Genomic DNA, 17,814 nt, shown 5'->3' with positions numbered 1-17,814 from the left:
GTGTAATATTCGCTCTACCCTTCCCAGGAAAATTCCAATCTGATTGTTCATGACAGTTATAGTTATGAAAATTTACCTTTGAACAGTTGCAACATGCAACTATACCTCAACCTTTAGCTGTTGGGTGGGAGACTCAATGGCACTAGGCGTATAGTTCTTTCATTGATGACTCATTGTAAAGCACCTATGTTCAGGAGCCATACATTTGAAACTCCAATAAAAATCAATAGCACTAACTAATGTAAGGTGCTGTATGAGGCATTTCACTCTGTTCCCACCATGGGCAAATATTGGTTTTTGAAGGAGAGTCATTTCAATAAATTCTTTCAGGCAGTAAATCACTTCAAAGAAGTTACTGTTAATGATAGGAAATAAAACGCAGTTTCCCTTTTTGGGCAGCATGAATCAGTATCAAGCACTTTGAAATTAGATTTTCCTGAATAGAAGCTTTTCATCTTGCAATCACCAAGACAAATGCAAGAATGCCAAATTTCAAATTATCTCAATAATTTATACTACAGGAGAAAAGGGTGCTATTGATTGAGGCAAAGTGACTCTGATTGGTTGAGGCATTACCATGGAGAAAGGAACCACAGACTCCCCGTGCCTCTGGGCAATTCAAATAAGGTGCAAGGCTTGAACATATTGTTTTTGTTTGCAGAGAATGAGTCCCTGCATATGAATGTATGTCGCTTCGAACAAGCGCAAATGACCCACCTTACAAGTTCGACTGATTATCTTAAATTTGTTATTTGTGTAGCTATTGGCGCACTCAAGGTTGTTCAGCAAGTGCTGCCCAATTGCGGAATCACATCTAACATGTTTTGTTGTGGATTTTGCAAGCACAGGCTGGTTGAGTGCTGTCTGTACTCTACCTATTATGAACAGCTGGAAGAACATTTTGTTTGATTCAACCAGCCAATTGTTGTGATGTATGGTCTATGTACCTGGCATTGCATGAATCATATGAATTTCAGTGCCAGTGTGATGCCAGGTACATAGGCCGTATGTCTCAATGATCGGCTGATCGATTCAAACATGTTCCTCCGCCACTGAGACATCCCAGCAATAAGGTTGATCTTGCCTTGTGGGTCTCAGAAAGCTAAACATTTAAAATAAAGATGCACACATGTTTCTTTAATAGAAAATGGGGAAATATTGAATAAGTAGAATTCACTACTTCTGTTTTATACAACATTGTAAATGTATTAATTATTGCAGCATCCAGCCACCTCAGGCACACTGCAATATACAACCCAATCTCAAGTATACAATTCATATTTCATGGCTTTTCAGGCTGGGTACTAAGACACTGTCAAACAATTGGAAGAGAGAATTTTGAGTCTAACGGTTTGCACATCAGCCAAATGTATGGACGTCCAAAAGTAAGGTATAGGTGATCCAGATTTGGACACAAGTCTGTCATCTATGAACTTCTGGGTTGCAAGGTTTTGTTTAGCAATACCAGAAAAATGTTGAGAAGTTCTGAATAGATGTTGAATTACAACAAAAATAAAGAAAAAAGTGGTAAATGCTACTCTTAATATTAATGACCCGTTCTGCATATTTATCAGACAATATTTGAAACCAAACGCCAACTGCAGGCGTCATCATTTTTCTGTGATTGCTTGAAGTGACTGGTGAATCTTGAAAGGCGAAAAAATATCATGTGTGATTGTGGGGGAGAGTTAAGGGGGGGTGCGGGGAAGTGGGTGGGAAATAAGGGGCCCAGAAACAGGAGAAGCACCAGGGCTGTCATGAAAATACCTCTATTTTTGAAAAGCTATTTTTTTTAAAATACTTTTAGCTGACTGGAAATTCTGTACTTTAAAAATTGGGACAGCAAACTGCTTCATAAAGCGATAAAAACAAAAAACTACTGCGGATGCTGGAAATCCAAAACAAAAACAGAATTACCTGGAAAAACTCAGCAGGTCTGGCAGCATCGGCGGAGAAGAATAAAGTTGACGTTTCGAGTCCTCATGTCCCTTCAACAGAACTGAGTAAAATTAGGAGAGGGGTGAAATATAAGCTGGTTTAAGGTGGTGGGGGGAGAGAAGTTTGGGGGTGGGGGGAGAGTGGTTGTAGGGACAAGCAAGCAGTGATAGGAGCAGATAACAAGGCAGAAGAGAGATACGAAAATCCTGTCGGAGAGCAGAGCAGTACTTCAAGGTAGGCATTTCTTGAAGAGGAGTGGCGGTCAATTAAATACAGAGATAAAAACAAAAAACTACTGCGGATGCTGGAAATCCAAAACAAAAACAGAATTACCCGGAAAAACTCAGCAGGTCTGGCAGCATCGGGGCCACCTTCCAATGTGAAGGTGAGAAAAGCAAACAAGAATTCCCTCTGCAAGGAAGTGTGAAGACACATTTCAAAGGAAACTGACAGACATCAAAACCCAACATTCTAATGAAGAGATTAAAAATGCAAAGTGTTGAATTTTAATCAGTGAAGACAATGGGAACTGCCAACTAGTCAGATACACCCGACAGACACTCAAACTCCCATGTGGAAAATGAAATAACCCCACCTCTTATTGGTTTCTACTATCCGGAAATGTGTCAAAGGTTTCTGAGATGAAAGATCAAAATGTGATCACTTGTTCTACAGCAATGACAGCAAGACATGTTAATTAACTTCCTTTTTGGGAATATACAGGAGATTTTAAAGAACAGGTTTTGCCAAGCCAGACACAGAAGTCATCAAGATAAAAACAAAAAGCTAAAAGCTACTGCGGATGCTGGAAATCCAAAACAAATTACCTGGAAAAACTCAGCAGGTCTGGCAGCATCGGTGGAGAAGAAATCAGTTAACGTTTCGAGCCTTCACGGCCCTTCGGCAGAACTGAAGCATAGTTAGGAGAAAGGAGAAATATAAGCTGGCTTAAGGTGGGGGGGGCGGGGGGGAAGAGAGAAGTTGAGGGTGTGGTGATTGTGGAGATAAGCAAGCCGTGATAGGAGCAGATAATCAAAAGATGTCACAGACAAAAGGATCAAAGAGGTGTTGAAGGTGGTGATATTTGTCTAAGAAAAGTGCTAATTAAGAATGGAAGACAGGATACTCAAAGTACAGCTCTAGTGGGGGTGGGGTGGAAAAGACTAACAAGGTTTTAGTTTTAGATTTAAAAATAATGGAAATAGGTGGGGAAAGAAGAATCTATATAAATTATTGGAAAAAAAAAGGGGGGGGGAGAAACGGGGTGGGGATGGGGGGGAGGGGGAGTTTAAGATCTAAAGTTGTTGAATTCAATATTCAGCCCGGAAGGCTGTAAAGTGCCTAGTCGGAAGATGAGGTGCTGTTCCTCCAGTTTACGTTGGGCTTCACTGGAACAATGCAGCAAGCCAAGGACAGACATGTGGGCAAGAGAACAGGGTGGAGTGTTAAAATGGCAAGCGACAGGGAGGTTTGGGTCTTTCTTGCGGACAGACCGCAGGTGTTCTGCAAAACGGTCGCCCAGTTTGATGACAGAAGTCATCAAGGTCATCTGGAAAAACTGAAGGGAGCAGCAAGGAATCTCTCTCTCTCAAGTTAAGAAAAGCCCCATCTCTACAACTTCAAAATCTAACACGAGATAATGACTGTCCATCGGAAAGAACCTCGGGAGAAACCCATCAATTTCTGGGAGACGGATCGTGGAATTAAAAGAAAGAAAATGGTCTCCAGTGAAGTGCAGTTACATGGACTTCAACTCTCCAGGATTTTAAAGGGAACCAGCTAACTTTAAATGGTCACAACATTCAAAAATCTACACTTCAAGGACAAGCAAAGAACTTAATCGTGTATTCTTTAAGCTTTTATTTGGACTCTAACTTTCCTTACTTCTGATGTGTGTGTGTGTGTGTGTGTGTGTGTGTGTGCGCGCGTGTGTCATTGCATCTTTTATTATTTTTCCTCAGGTTTAGTAGTAATAAACATGCTCTTTCTTTGACTCAAGAAAACCTGGTTTGATTGGCTCTTTATAAATAAGTAAATACATTTGGATTGGAAAAGGCATCATTGGGGAAAATAAATTTAAAAACCTTAGTTGCAACCAAGGAGGCTGAATAAAGGGGAGCCAGTTCGTCCCTCCACACCTGGTCGTAACCAAAACAATATAGATGGGTTGGTGGAGTGGGCGGTAAAGTGGCAGATGGATTTTAACATAGATAAGTGTGAGGTCATACATTTAGGGAGGTCAAACAGGGATTACACAATAAATGGGAATATACTAAGAGGGGTAGATGAAGTGAGAGAACTTGGCATACAAGTACACAGGTCCCTGAAGGCAGCAGTTCAAGTAGACAAGATTGTAAAGAAGGCATATGGAATGCTCTCTTTCATTGGCAGAGGTATAAAATATAAAAGTAAGGATATAGTGCTGGAATTGTATAAAACACTGGTGAGGCCACAACTGGAGTATTGTGTGCAGTTCTGGTCACCACATTACAGGAAGGGCATAATACCTCTGGAGAGAGTGCAGAGGAGGTTTACAAGAATGTTGCCAGGGTTAGAAAAATGTAGCTATGAGGAGAGATTGGATAGGTTGGGGTTATTTTCCTTAGAACAAAGAAGGCTGAGAGGTCACTTGATTGAGGTGTACAAAATTATGAGGGGAATAGATTGAGTGGACAGGATAAAATTGTTTCCCTTGGAGAATTCTAGAACCAGGGGACACAGATTCAAGATAAGTGGCAGAAGGTGTAGGGGGACACGAGGAAGAACTTTTTAAACGCAGAGGGTAGTGGGTGTCTGGAATTAGCTGCCCAAGTTGATGGTAGAGGCAGAAACTCTAAACGCTTAAAAAGTACCTGGATCTGCACCTTAAGTGCTGTAAGCTGCAGGGCTATGGGCCGGGTGCAGGAAGGTGGGATTAGAAAAGGCACCTGGCTGTCCTTGGGCTGGCATGGACACGATGGGCTGAATGGCCTCCTTCTGTGCTGAAACTTTTCTATGGTTCTATGTGCATAAATCATTGAAGGTAGCAAAACAGGTTGTGTGTGTGGTTAATGAAGCATACAGCATCCTAGGCTTTATTGTTAAGGGCATGAAGTATAAAAGCAAGGAAGTCACGTTAAACTTGTACAGAACACTGGTTCAGCCTCAACCAGAGTATTGCGTCCAGTTCTGGGTGCCACACTTTAGCCAAGATGTGAAGGCATTAGAGTGTGCAGAAAAGATTCATGAGAATGATTCCAGGGATGTGGAACATTAATTAAGTAGACAGCTGAGGGAAGTCAGGACTGCTCTCTTGGACAAGAGAAGGTGGAGGTGATTTGATAATGGTATTCAAAAATCATGAGGGGCCTAGCCAGAGTAGATAGGAAAAAAACTGTTTCCATTGGGATAGGAAAAAAACTGTTTCCATTGGATCAAGAACCAGAGGGCACAAGAGCTAATTGGAAAAAGAAGCAATGGTGACATGAGAAAAATCTCTCTTATGCAGCAAGTGCTTAAGATCTGGAATGCACTGCCTGAGTGTGTGGTGGAGGCAGGTTTAATTGAGGCTTTCAAGAGAGAAATGGATTTTTATCTGAAAAGGAAGAACGTGCAGGGTTACGTGAGGTGGAATGGCACTAGGTAAACTGCTCCTACAGCGAGCCGGTGGGCCGAATAGCCTCCTTTTGTGTGTAAAAATTCAGATTCTATGAACTGATGTTTCCAGTGCCTTCCTTTATCTGAATAGAGGGCATACATATCCAAAATAGTATAAACTGTCCTTTCCTTTATGATATTGTCTGACTTGTTGCGCACCTTCAGCATATTCTGTCCTTAATTTCAATTAGAACACATCCCTGTGGTGTACCTGGGTTTCCAAAAGACATTTGATATGGTGCCACATCAAAGGTTACTACACAAAATAAGAACTCATGGTGTAGGGGGGGTGGGGGTGGTTAACATAGTAGCATGGGATTGGTTAGCTATCAGGAAGCACAGAGTAGTGATAAATGGGTCATATTTGAGTTGGCAAGCTGCAACAAGTGGACTGTCACAGGGATTAGTGCTGGGGCTTCAAGTATTTACAATTGATATCAATGACTTGGATGAAGGGACCAAATATAATTCAGTTACTAAATTTGAAGACACAAAGATAGGTGGAGAGCAAATTCTAAAGGCAGCATAAGGAGTCTGCAAAGAGATATAGATAAGAGAAGTGAATGGGCAAAAACATGGAGACAGAATAATGCAGGAAAATGTGAACTTGTCCATTTTGGCAGGAACAACAGAAAAACAGCATACTATTTAAATAGAGAGATTGAGAACTCTGGTACAGTGGGACCTAGGTGTCCTGGTACATGAATCACAATTAGTATGTAGGTACAGAAATGATTAGGAAGACAGATGGAATGTTGGCATTTATTGCAAGAAGAATGGAATATAAAAGCAGGGGTGTTTTGCTACAGCTGTACAAGGTGTTGGACAGACCACATCTGGAGTACTGTGTACGATTTTGATCTCATTTAAGAAAGGATATAAGTGCATTAGAAGCAGCTCAGAGAAGGTTAATTCGACTGATTCCTGGGATCAAGGAGTTATGAGGAAAGATTGGACAGGTTTGGACCTGTATCCATCGGAGTTTAGAAGAATGAGAGTGATCTCATTGAAACATACAAGATCCTGAGGGAACTTGACAGGGTAGATGTATCCCCTTGTGGGAGAGATTAGAACTAGGGGACACTGTTTAAAAATAAGAGGTCTCCTACTTAAGATGGAAATGAGGAGAAATTCTGAGCATCTGTGGAATTCTCCTCCCCAAACAGCAGTGGAGGCAAGGTCATTGAATATTTTTAAGGTTGAGTTAGATAGACTATTGATAGACATTATAGAAGGTAGACAGGAAAGTAGAGCTGAGGCTACATTCAGATCAGTCATAATCTTATCAAATGGTGGAGTGGCTTGAAGGGCCGAATGGCCTAATCCTGCTCCCAATTTGCATCTCCCAATGGCTGCCTTTGTTTAGTATCCACTCTTCGCCCGTCAAGAAAGCCATCCAAACCCAATGTTTCAAAGCCAATCCACCACCCCTCTGTACGCTACAATTGCCATCAATTACCTCTCGCCCCCAAGCATTTCCAACATGCCACTGTCAACTCACCGTGCCCAGCACAGCATTCACTGCACAATTCCCTTTCAGTCCAGAATACCAAGCCTACACTTCACAAGGTCACCAATGACAACTTATGTGATCGTGACTTGGTATGCTGTTCCTACTTATCCTCCTCTCCATGTACTTAACACAGCCGCCCACTCCATCCTCCTTGCATGTCCTCTCCTATGCTGTCCACATGTATGGCATTGTCTTGTTTGGCTCTGCTTCTGTTTATTCCAAGGCAGCTAGCAGATCTGTTATAGTGGCTTTTTCTCCTGACACAGCAAGGTCCTGAGATACTGTGTTTTCACCTCTTGGCCCTTGTTTCTATGGCTTGCTTAGAGCCATCACTTGTATGCCAGGGATCAACTTTCACACATATGCTGACAATGCCCAGGCTTATCTCTCAGTCATCATTAATTCCACGACTACTGTTGTCCTTTCTAACTGAGTAAGACAGCAGTCCACAGATGAGCAAGAAACCTCTAACTAAACATCAGCAAAACTGAAGCCGTCGTGTTAGATTCTCACCAAAAATTCTGCATTCTAGTCCTGATTACATTCTGCCTGGCTTCTAACTGAAGATAAGCCCGACAATTTACTTTGATCCTAAACCAAGCTTCCATCACCAAATCTTGTCCATCAAAAACAGTCTATTTGCGTTCCCACTGTTGACGCACCATGCTTGGCAAAAAGATCAGCATACTTATTAGCTGTAAGCACAATTATTCCAACACACTCATCACTGGCCTCTCAAGTTCCATCCCTCAAACTTCAACTTGTTTAAGACTTCACGTGCATTCTGTAATGTATTTCTACACCACTCATGCCCTCATCAATCCAACCAAATTCAAAATTTTTGACCAGATCTACAAGTTCTTTATTGGTCTTAACATAATTTTCTTCTGCAATCTCTCCAGCCTTATGCATGTGTTTGCCTTCCATAACTCCAGGCCTGGCCTACTTTTATCTCCCCCCATCTACAGTTAACTTTAGCTGCATTCTAGAATGCAGTCCCTCAACCTTCCATCACATCTTTGTCCTCCTTTAAAAGCTGCTTTAAACCCATTGCTCTGACTACGCCTTTAGTCATCTCCCCTAATCTTTTGTCCATTATTGCTTGGTGTCTAACAGTTGTTTCCAATGCTTTATGCATTAAAATCGCCATATAAATGCAAGCAATTATGATTTGTCTATTTTGTTTGAACTGATCACTCAGTCACAACATTCACATGAAACAAAGCTTAATGCATAGACACACTAACTGGCCTTGCATATTGGATTATAAAATTTCTCTCCCCAGTCACCTGTTCACTAATTGCTCTGAATTCTGTGTCCTCTTACTTTTTTAGGTCTCACTTTGTCTTCTTTCTGTAGCTCCAACTGCTTTCTCACATTATTATACCTGTAGCTCTCCTCGCTTGCAACAATATAGCTCTTACCTTGATTTGTGTAAACTGGCTCTTTCCACATGTTTATTAATTTCTGTGTCCTCCACACACACTATACACACCTTGCTCCTTTTCTCATCTCCCATGGAATCTGGAGCCAGACTTCAGGATCTAACTGACATATATGCATTAGTTTAGGCTTTCCTTAGGCACAAAAGAATAGGCTGGGTCTCAATGGAAAGGGACAGCAAATGTACAGTGATGCACAAAAACAGAAAATGCTCATTCATGCAGACATGTGTTTTTAGTAGTGTTTATAATCTGCACAGGAATACTATTTCATAGTAGCTTAAAAGCAGCCATTGTCTACCACAATCTTTTATCCTTTTCCTTATACTGAACTGTGACATTAAGAATTTGAAGGAAAAATAAATGCACTAATCACTAATTAAACTCTGAAATGTGCAGCATCTTTAAATGTATTTTACATTAATATTAAATGATTGGTGATTTTAAATTTAGTATTTTCCCTAAGAAATTCCCACAATTCCTTTTGGTTTTGATCTTTAATCAAACATCTGATGTTTAATTTTCATCTCTGAATACAGACATAGCAATTTATATCTTTCTTCTTAATGATTAAAAAAAGTTCCACTCTCTTCACAGGTTATAAAATGAAAGCCTACAGGGAAACAAACAGCTGTTAAAAGTAGAAAGAGAAAATGCTGGAAAAACTCCGCAGGTCTGGCAGCATCTGTGGAGAGAGGAACAGAGTTAACATTTCAAATCCCCATGGCTCTTCTGAGCTGATAAAAGTGTTGTATTGATTGCTGCTGGACAGGTTTAAAAATTTTAGCATGTGTCTTAGTAGTACTCCAGCTATCCTGAATTAATTGCTGGGCAAAGTTGGCAGTTTATGCATGAGTGTTAAGCCAGGCACTTGGTAAAGTGTGGTTCAGGATTCCTGCCACAGTCACAAGAGAAGGCCCCAGTGCTGCTTTGAAGGTTATTTCATGCGTTTAAAGCTGTCAGGTTATGCCAACCTCAACAGTTGTGGTGAAAGGAAAGACCCTATATAATCAGCAGACCCTCTGATACTCTTCAGTTTTTGATTCTCTGTAAAAACTCAGGATTTATCTTGCAAAATTTTCCTTCAGAAACAATGTTTCCAAGAACTTGCTGTGAAAAACTCCAAAGATCTCAAAGCCTTTTGTTTTAAATCCAGTCTATAGGCAATACAACTGCTGCACTGTATTGCTATCATGGTCCTTCTGCACTTGCACATAATTATACTGCAAATACTCTGACAAATTTTAATGTGATCGAGTGGTGTGAGAATTTTTCAACTTATTGAGGTGTTAGGAGAATGTAGTGAGCATTTCACATTCTCCAAATAACAGACTTAGACTATGCTAACCTACAAATTATAAAGCACAGATATACAAGTTTCTGTTTGAGAGGAGTACAAAAATTTTAAGTTTGCCATGAACACAAGAAATACATTGGAAATAATCATTTTTTTTAAAAAACAGGTGGATCTGCAGGTATAGGGACTATTTCTGGTTTATCTAACATCAAAAAGTACCAGGTTTCATGGAGCAATTTTGATCAAGTTTTATTATTATTTTGCCTCTTGGGCGTTTTCAAATCTCTCACCTTTTACTGGATTAAAGAAGTTGAAGAAGGAATCATTAGGTACTTGTTTGGTGATGGTTCGAACTGTCCCTCGACCCTTGTGCTTCTGCTTCTTTTTAATAGTTTTTACAGTTATATTCTTTCCTTTCTTCCAGTCAATGGTGCACCTATTGAAAAGGGCAATTAGTCTCATTCTAAGATTCAACAAAATTATTTACTTGTAAAACATATTTATAACAGTTGAATTGTGTTTAATTTTCTAACTAGCAAACTTCTTCAATAGAATTAATATTTCTATAGTGTGTGCATTCAATGTTCCATCCCTCTCAAAGTCAAATTCACTCCTTTTCCAAAGTTCTTTCTCCAACCAAGACTGATGTATATATTCCATTCCTTGAACGAATAAAGACCAATGAAACAATGTTAAATTTTGCTACAAGTACACTTAAAAAACGTATGCCTTCTTTGGCATTCAGTCGTTCAAACTGTCCGACAGCAGTGCCACTTAGCATCTAAACAGCACAGGGTCGGACACAAATTTGAATTTAACCATTACTTGTTCTTTAACATATAAAAGCAGTACAAGCTGATCAGTACAACTGATGAAAGGCATGCTCACTCAATCAAAATTTTTTTTAGGAAGTCAGATTTGATCTTTATGTCAACATGATCGTACTGCTTTACATAGGGTGCTTGAGTTGAGGCAAGTTTGTCTTTATATTGTGCCATATTACACATGCACTCAGTCTTGGGTTCCAAGTGTCATTTACAGATAGTATTGAGGTCTACTGACCTCAGTAGTGTACAAAATGTTGCATAGCCATAGCTAGAAATGAATCATTTCAGCACCAATTCTGGTATATAAAATCATCTCCTGCATGCTTTGGCAAATAGCATATCTGATTAGGTATTCGAAAGGTTCAGCACTTGAAAGTTCTCTTAGGTATGCTCCAGTTTTTGTTCTACATTAACTGTCAGATTAATTCTAACCTGGACCAAGTCATTAACTTACTTGGCTATGTGCTTTACCTTTCCAAACAGATGCCCGGATTGGGACATGCTTTTTCTGCTCTTAACATCACAATATCCGTACAGGAGAGAGCTAGGTCATGGTTCAAATACATCTGCTGCTAAAAAATTGAAACACTGAAGGAAAAAATTTGAGCCTCCTGGGCTCTCAGGTACGATATATATTCAGACAAGTAGGAACTGGAGAGTAGAGTTTCAACTTAGCAGTAGAAATATGTTCCCAACTCTGAAGAGGTCAGAAGCAGAATGAGCACCTGCCCCATAATTTGCTGGGATTAATTTAGCACTGGAATGGAACCCGATGCAAGACAAACGACAAGTAACAGGTTACGAACAGTGCAAAATATACAAACTTCATTTCACATTTGGTTCAAAGAAATTTTAGGACAGAAAGATGTCACTTAGCACATCACACTCATGTCATTGCTGGATCCATATCTGAGCTACTCTTATTTCTACATTGCTTCCATTTTAATATATTTCTTCAAGTGTTTATCTAAATACTTTGAGTCAGAAACTGGAGGAGGAAAAATGTCAATTAATGGGTAGTCAGCTTCCAAGACAGATGCCTTCGGACTATGAATGGAATAAAATTAGTAAGAACAAATTTGGGGTTGTTTGGGTCTTGCTATTTTGGTCTCAGAGCTATGGAGAACTTGAGGCACAAATCAGCAGCTTGCACAGGGAGCTGATACTGCTGTTCCACTGAATGGACTTTCTACTTCACGCCAAAGCCTGACAGTAACTTGTCAGCTAACACCAAAATTCAGCGACAAGCAATTACGTGTCAGGTCAATGAATGAGTTTTCACTTACCCTACAAAGTCAACTATCTCTGGGCCCTCAAAGGAGAAAGGATCAGTCTCATCTGGTTCAGACTTCATCTTGTAGGTTTTGGTTAACACAGAGTTTGTGAAGTAATCATTGGGTTCAAAGTGAAACTCTAATGTAAAACTCTGTTGGAGAAAACAGTTACTGAAATGAGAATAATCTTAAATAGCAAATTTTCCCACCATTCTTTCTATCCTCCACTCCCCAAAGGCTCAAAGCTTGAATACATGCAAGTTGTTTTCACATTGAAGGAAAGGACGTGTTGCCATTTGGTGGAATGATGCTTGTCTCCCTTTGCCAAGAAAGTTATTCCATTAAACAGAAATTTCTTATATTTGGCTGATAATTAAAATGGAGACTGCTCATTCTCAGCCTCAGATAATTGTAGGCAAAGAAAATGTCTTCCTAATTTTGAAGCAAAACTGGTGTCGCTCACATTTTTTCTTAACATATGTAATCTTTCTCCCACATCAACTACTCAAAATATCGGGTGCTACTAGCTGCACCAATACCTATGAGGCATCATGGGTGACACCACAGTTGTATTAAAACAGAAATTGCTAGAAAAACTCAGGTTTTAAAAAAAAATAGTGCATGGGATGTGGGCATCACTGGCTAGGCTAGTATTTATTGCCCATCCCTAATTGCCCATGTTCAGAGGTCATTTTAAGAGTCAACTACATTGCTGTGGGTCTGGAGTCACATATAGGCCAGACCAGGTATGGATGGCAGATTTCCTTCCTTAAAGGGCATTAGTGAACGAGATGAGTTTTTACAACAATTGGCAATGGTTTCATGGTCATCAACAGACTTTTACTGAATTCAAATTTCACTATCTGCCGTAGTGGGATTCGAACCTGGGTCCCCAGAGCATTGCCTTGGGTCTCCGGAATACTATTCCAGTGACAGTACAACTATGCCACCGTCTCCCCGTTAAAATAACGTTCAGTCCTTTTGACTATTCAGAACTTCATTTTGAAGAAGAGTTATGTGGATTTGAAATGTTCTTTTGAATTTGAAAAGACCTGACAGTTCAGTGGAAGATCAAGATGCCGGTGATATCTTTTGGGAAAGTTTTTTCTTTTGCTGATACAGGTCCAGGAGGTGACGTGTGTACGCACACACTTCCCTTGCCATGCACCTCTTTCAACAGTGCTGATAATCCCACGACTGTTTATTTGCATCACAGTCCAAAAGTAATTCACTGAGAACAACTTTAATTTGTTCCAATCATATGAGAAGGCATTATGCCATTGAAATTATTTCTTTCCTGTTCATGTGTCTGCATTCATACTCATTTTGCCCAATGCAGTACTGAAGGGAAATTACTAACCAATGGCTCCTACTAAGTGTACATATGTAGTGATAACCATCAGTGCTGGCAAAATTGTACACAACAGCAGCTTATAATTACAGAGCGCCTTTAACGTAATAAAATGCCCAAGGCACTTCATAGGAGCATTACAAATCAAAATGTGGCATCGAGCCACTTAAGAGGTAGGTTTTAAAGGAGGAAAGTGAGGCAGGGCGGCAGAGAGGTGTAGAAATGGAATTTCAGAGCCCAGGGCCTAGGCAGCTGAAGGCACGACTATCAATGGTAGGGTGGTTAATACGGGGGACACCCAAGAGGCCGGAATTAGATGAGTGCAGAAATTGCGATGGGTTGTGGGCTGGTAGACATGAGAAAGATAGGGAGGGCAAAGACATAGAAGGATTTGAAAACAAGGCCGAGAATTTTAAAATCAATCCCTGTTATACCATCAAGTGTCATTACCTTCAGATGATGAGATGAAAAACAGGTTTGTATGCAGAAAAGAATAAATGGCCAATTAGAGATGCTCCACAAGTGTAGTATAACTAATTATTTGCAAAGTACTCAGTGATGACTAGGAGTAGGTTGCAACAGATTAAGTTATGGCAGATATATAACAATCTTTCAATCATGTCAATGTGCATATACATTTATATACAAGTCTCAATGTGCTTCACACGATTAGACAATTTGAAGTGCAGCAACTTAGTCAAAAACAGAAGCCAGACTGTACCAGCAACATTCTACAATCAGCAAGCTCACTGAACAGTTAATCTTATTTTTAAGTGAATTTAGGGAAGATACATTGACCAATACCAGAACTCTCTTCCCTCCTTTGAATAGTGCCATAGAACTTTTAATGCCCAGATGAACCAACAGAACAGACCTCAGTTTAATGCTTCAACCAAAGAGCAGCACCTCCAACCATCAAATACTCTTATCACTGAATTGAACTATGAGTCCAGATTGACCTCAAATCCCAAAAAGGGGCTTAAATCCATTATATTCTTGCAGAGAGATGATACCACAAACTTGGCAGACTAGTAGTAAATTCCATGGCAAAATTCAGCATTACCACTGCAAAATTCTGCATTTTGATCTCTCTCTCACTCAAAATTCCAAGCCTGAACATATATTTGAAAACCTGGGTAATAATTAATATATTAAAAATAAAGGCTAAATGATAAAAGTAGCCTTAGAAAATTTGATATGAAACTCCTAGACTGGTGAGAAGAATTAAATAAGGTTTACTAGCACCTTCCAATGCTGAGGGTCAGAAAAGCATCTTCACACAGCAGGTTAGTTCCTTGTGGTAACTAAGTAACAAACTTATAGGGGGCGCTGAATCTTTCACAAAATGGACTATAGCGCCACCGAGAGTTCAGATATAAAAACACTTGCCTCAGTCTTTAGCAGAGGATAGATACAAAGATGGGGGAAAGAGAAATAAAAGAGGGGAGGGAGAGTGTGTGACAAGCATAGAGGGGGGGATGGGGGCAGACAGCAAAGTATATGGACAGAAGAGCAGGCAAGAGGAGAACCCCGAGACAGGAAGTCAGCAGCACCTAGAGGAACGGGCAAAAGGAGAACCCAGAGACAGACAGTCAGTCCAGTCCAGTCTGCGGCTCCAGATTGAACTGACCTTGCTCTGAGAAAAATCAAGTGTGACATCACAGGAAAACAGGCAGTTGATTGGTTGGTCAATATTTTTCTCATTTATCTTTCAAAACTAGGGTAATTTTCGTAGTTGAAAGGCTTTGTTAGCAGTAGTAGATTTACTAATAGTAGTAAAGCTTATTAGAATATACTCACCAGCAAACCTATTTATCTTAACTAGGGAATTTAAATCCGGGTAAGTGGAACATTTATTGAAATAAGAAGAATATAAGCACAGGCTGGAGTAGAAAGGATTTAAATTAATTAGTAAAGTAATTATTTAAACGTCATAAAGATGGCTGGGCAGGTGATGTGTGGCGGTTGCAGAATGAGAGCGCTTATGGACAGCGTGATCCAAGGCAAACACATCTGCATTAAGTGTCTTGCTGGAGGGACTTTGGCTCAGTCACTGAACTGCAGACATTACAACGCATTAGGGAGGGAGGAAGTTAGCTGGACATTTTGTTCCAGGAGGCAGTCACGCCCCTGAAGATAGGGTTGCCTGATTTAGTCCGTGGTGATGGACAGGAGGGTGACTGAGCAAGGCAGGTAGGGAGAATCTAGGAAGTAGAAGTGGAGGAACCTCAACCTTTGCAATTGACAAACAGGTTTGAGGTTCTTGCACCTGTATGGGTCAAAGCAGGGACTGCAGGGTGGATGAGCAAACTGGCCGTGGCACTGTGGTGCAGGAAGCAATTCAAGTGTGGTGGTGGGGGGGCAATTAATAGGAATGTATTGGTAGTCGAGAAGAGTAGTCAGGGGGATAGACACAGTTCTCGGCAGCTGAAAGCGGGAGCCCAGAAGGCTGTGTTGCCTGCCCAGTGCCAGGCTTGGAGGTTTGGGACATCTGTTCTGGGCTGGAGAGCAACTTGCAGTGGGATGGGCAGGATTCAGTTGTCACTAGTTCACGTAGGTGCCAACAACATAGGTAGAAGAAAGAGAGAGGTCCTGCAAAGAGTGTACGAGCAGCTAGGGGCTAAATTAAAAGCAGAACTTAAAAAGCAAAAGGTAATAATCTCTGGGTTATTACCTGAGCCACGAGCAAATTGGTGTAGGGTAAATAAGATTAGAGAACATGACTCAAAGATTAGTGTGGGAGAAATGGGTTTGAAAGTGATGTTGTTCAATCTGAAACGTGAGTCTTTGATTTAAGCAAAGGAAACTACGGAGGTATGAGGGGCAAGTTGGCTGTGGTAGGTTCGTAAACTGCGTTAGAAGATATGACAGTAGACAGGCAATAGCTAGCATTTAAACAATTAGTACATGGTTTATAACAGATTTATATTTGAGTTACAAAAATTCAGCAGGAAAAGCGATCCAACCATGGCTATCAAGAGAAGTTAAGGATTGTATTAGATCGAAAAAGGAGACCTATAAAGTTGCCAAAAAAGTAGTAAGTCTGAGGATTGGGAGCATTTTAGAATTCAGCAAAGAGCAACCAAGAAATTGATAAAGAGAAAATAGAATATGAAAGTAAACTGGCGAGAAACAAATGGACTGTAAAAACTTTTATAGGTACGTGAAAAGGAAAAGATTAGCAAAGACAAACTTGGGGTCATTACAAACATAGGTGAATTCATGATGGGGAATAAGAAAATGGCAGAGAAACTAAACAAATACCTTGTGTCTGTCACAGAGGAGGATACAAAAAAAGCCCAAAAGACTCAAGAGCCAAGGGAAAGTTGGCAGCTTGCAGAGAAAACATTTTTGTTCCTGGATTCCAGATAATCCAGAGCAGACTTAGTTCACTACAAAGAAAGGATCTGAACTTCTAGGCCTGCAACTTCCACGATCCCCAGCGTCAGATTTGGGGGGCGTTGGGGAATCCCCCTGGCAAGTTTCCAGGCAAGGGTTTGCACGGCAATTGCCTAGAAGTGCTAACTTCCTCTGGACAATTGTGCTGCGCTCGGAACCATCTGAAAAAGCGATTTAAATCTCAAACTTCAATGGTTCTTCCGGGGTTATACCAATAGTTACCATGAAAAACAAGAATTAAAACCTCTTATAACTTCTGGGTAACTACTGTAAAGACCCAGACTGACTCCACGGGACTCCTCCCAATCCCCCCCCACCGGAGGATCTCCGACAACCTCACTTCCCCCGCTCTACTGAACTCAGCCCCCAACGCACCAACTTCGGATCTGCCCCCCCGACCACCCCTGACCTCAGGCCCCCCCAACATCAGATCTCCCCCCCTCAACCTCAGTCCCCCACCAACCTCGCCCCCCCCCCCCCCCCCCCCCCCCGGCACACAAATCCTATCTGCTTACCTTAGACATTTACCTTCCCCTGGCCTGTCAATTTCCCTGCTTTACAACAGCAAGTACTATAAAAAGAAAGGGGGCATGGCCTTATTGAATATGCTGGATCAGGACTTCGCTGGGGCCTGTGAGGATTCTTTTGACGCAGGTCCCAAACAGCTCCGGCGAACGGAAATGGCAACGCAGTTTTCAACACCAGGTAAGTGTGCATTTATTTCTTCTAATTTTTGAGGCCAGCACTTTCCGATGCTAGTTGGAAGTTACAGCCCCTAATATTCATTCCAAATTTTCTATCCTTTGGAAAATTAAACCTTACTACTTAAATGAAAATTGTGGCCAAGTCTCAAATCAGTCCTCCTGGGAACTCATCCCAGCCACTGAATATCCTCTGTGAAAAGGACATTCATTCTAAATATACTTTTTCAAACCCTCCTATCCTGCCCATTGACTGATTAGAAAATACTATCTGCTGTTCCTTTCTATATTATGCACCTGGCATATCTGTCAATCCTTAAAAGAGGTTTCTGCTCGAGACTGAATATTACCAACTCATCAAATCTCTCTTCATAGCACTTTCAGCAAGAGGTCAGCCTTATTGCTCTTCTGTGCACTGTCTGCAGGGCCTGCAAAG

At 40.8% G+C, this 17,814-nt stretch overlaps 1 protein-coding gene and 1 non-coding gene across 5 annotated transcripts in view; both read right to left on the bottom strand.

The window, feature by feature from the left end:
• Nucleotides 1-17,814, bottom strand: part of nap1l4b (nucleosome assembly protein 1-like 4b) — a 101,676-nt gene that overhangs the window by 32,780 nt on the left and 51,082 nt on the right. For all 4 annotated transcript variants that reach the window (XM_078548971.1, XM_078548973.1, XM_078548972.1 and 1 more), the window contains 2 exons: nt 11,940-12,079; nt 10,117-10,262 (listed from right to left, as the gene is read on the bottom strand). In XM_078548971.1, coding sequence (XP_078405097.1) covers nt 10,117-10,262; nt 11,940-12,079 — 286 coding nt within the window. The remainder of the gene's footprint in view (nt 1-10,116; nt 10,263-11,939; nt 12,080-17,814) is intronic.
• Nucleotides 11,337-11,466, bottom strand: LOC144685110 (small nucleolar RNA SNORA54). The gene has a single exon (XR_013577629.1). It is a non-coding gene; the product is annotated as a small nucleolar RNA SNORA54 (small nucleolar RNA).

The sequence above is a fragment of the Cetorhinus maximus genome, chromosome 9 (genome assembly GCF_964194155.1).
Source record: "Cetorhinus maximus chromosome 9, sCetMax3.hap1.1, whole genome shotgun sequence".
Classification (NCBI taxonomy): domain Eukaryota; kingdom Metazoa; phylum Chordata; class Chondrichthyes; order Lamniformes; family Cetorhinidae; genus Cetorhinus; species Cetorhinus maximus.
The sequence above is the reverse complement of the archived record's forward strand: the minus strand, read 5'-3'. Positions and strand labels throughout refer to the sequence as shown.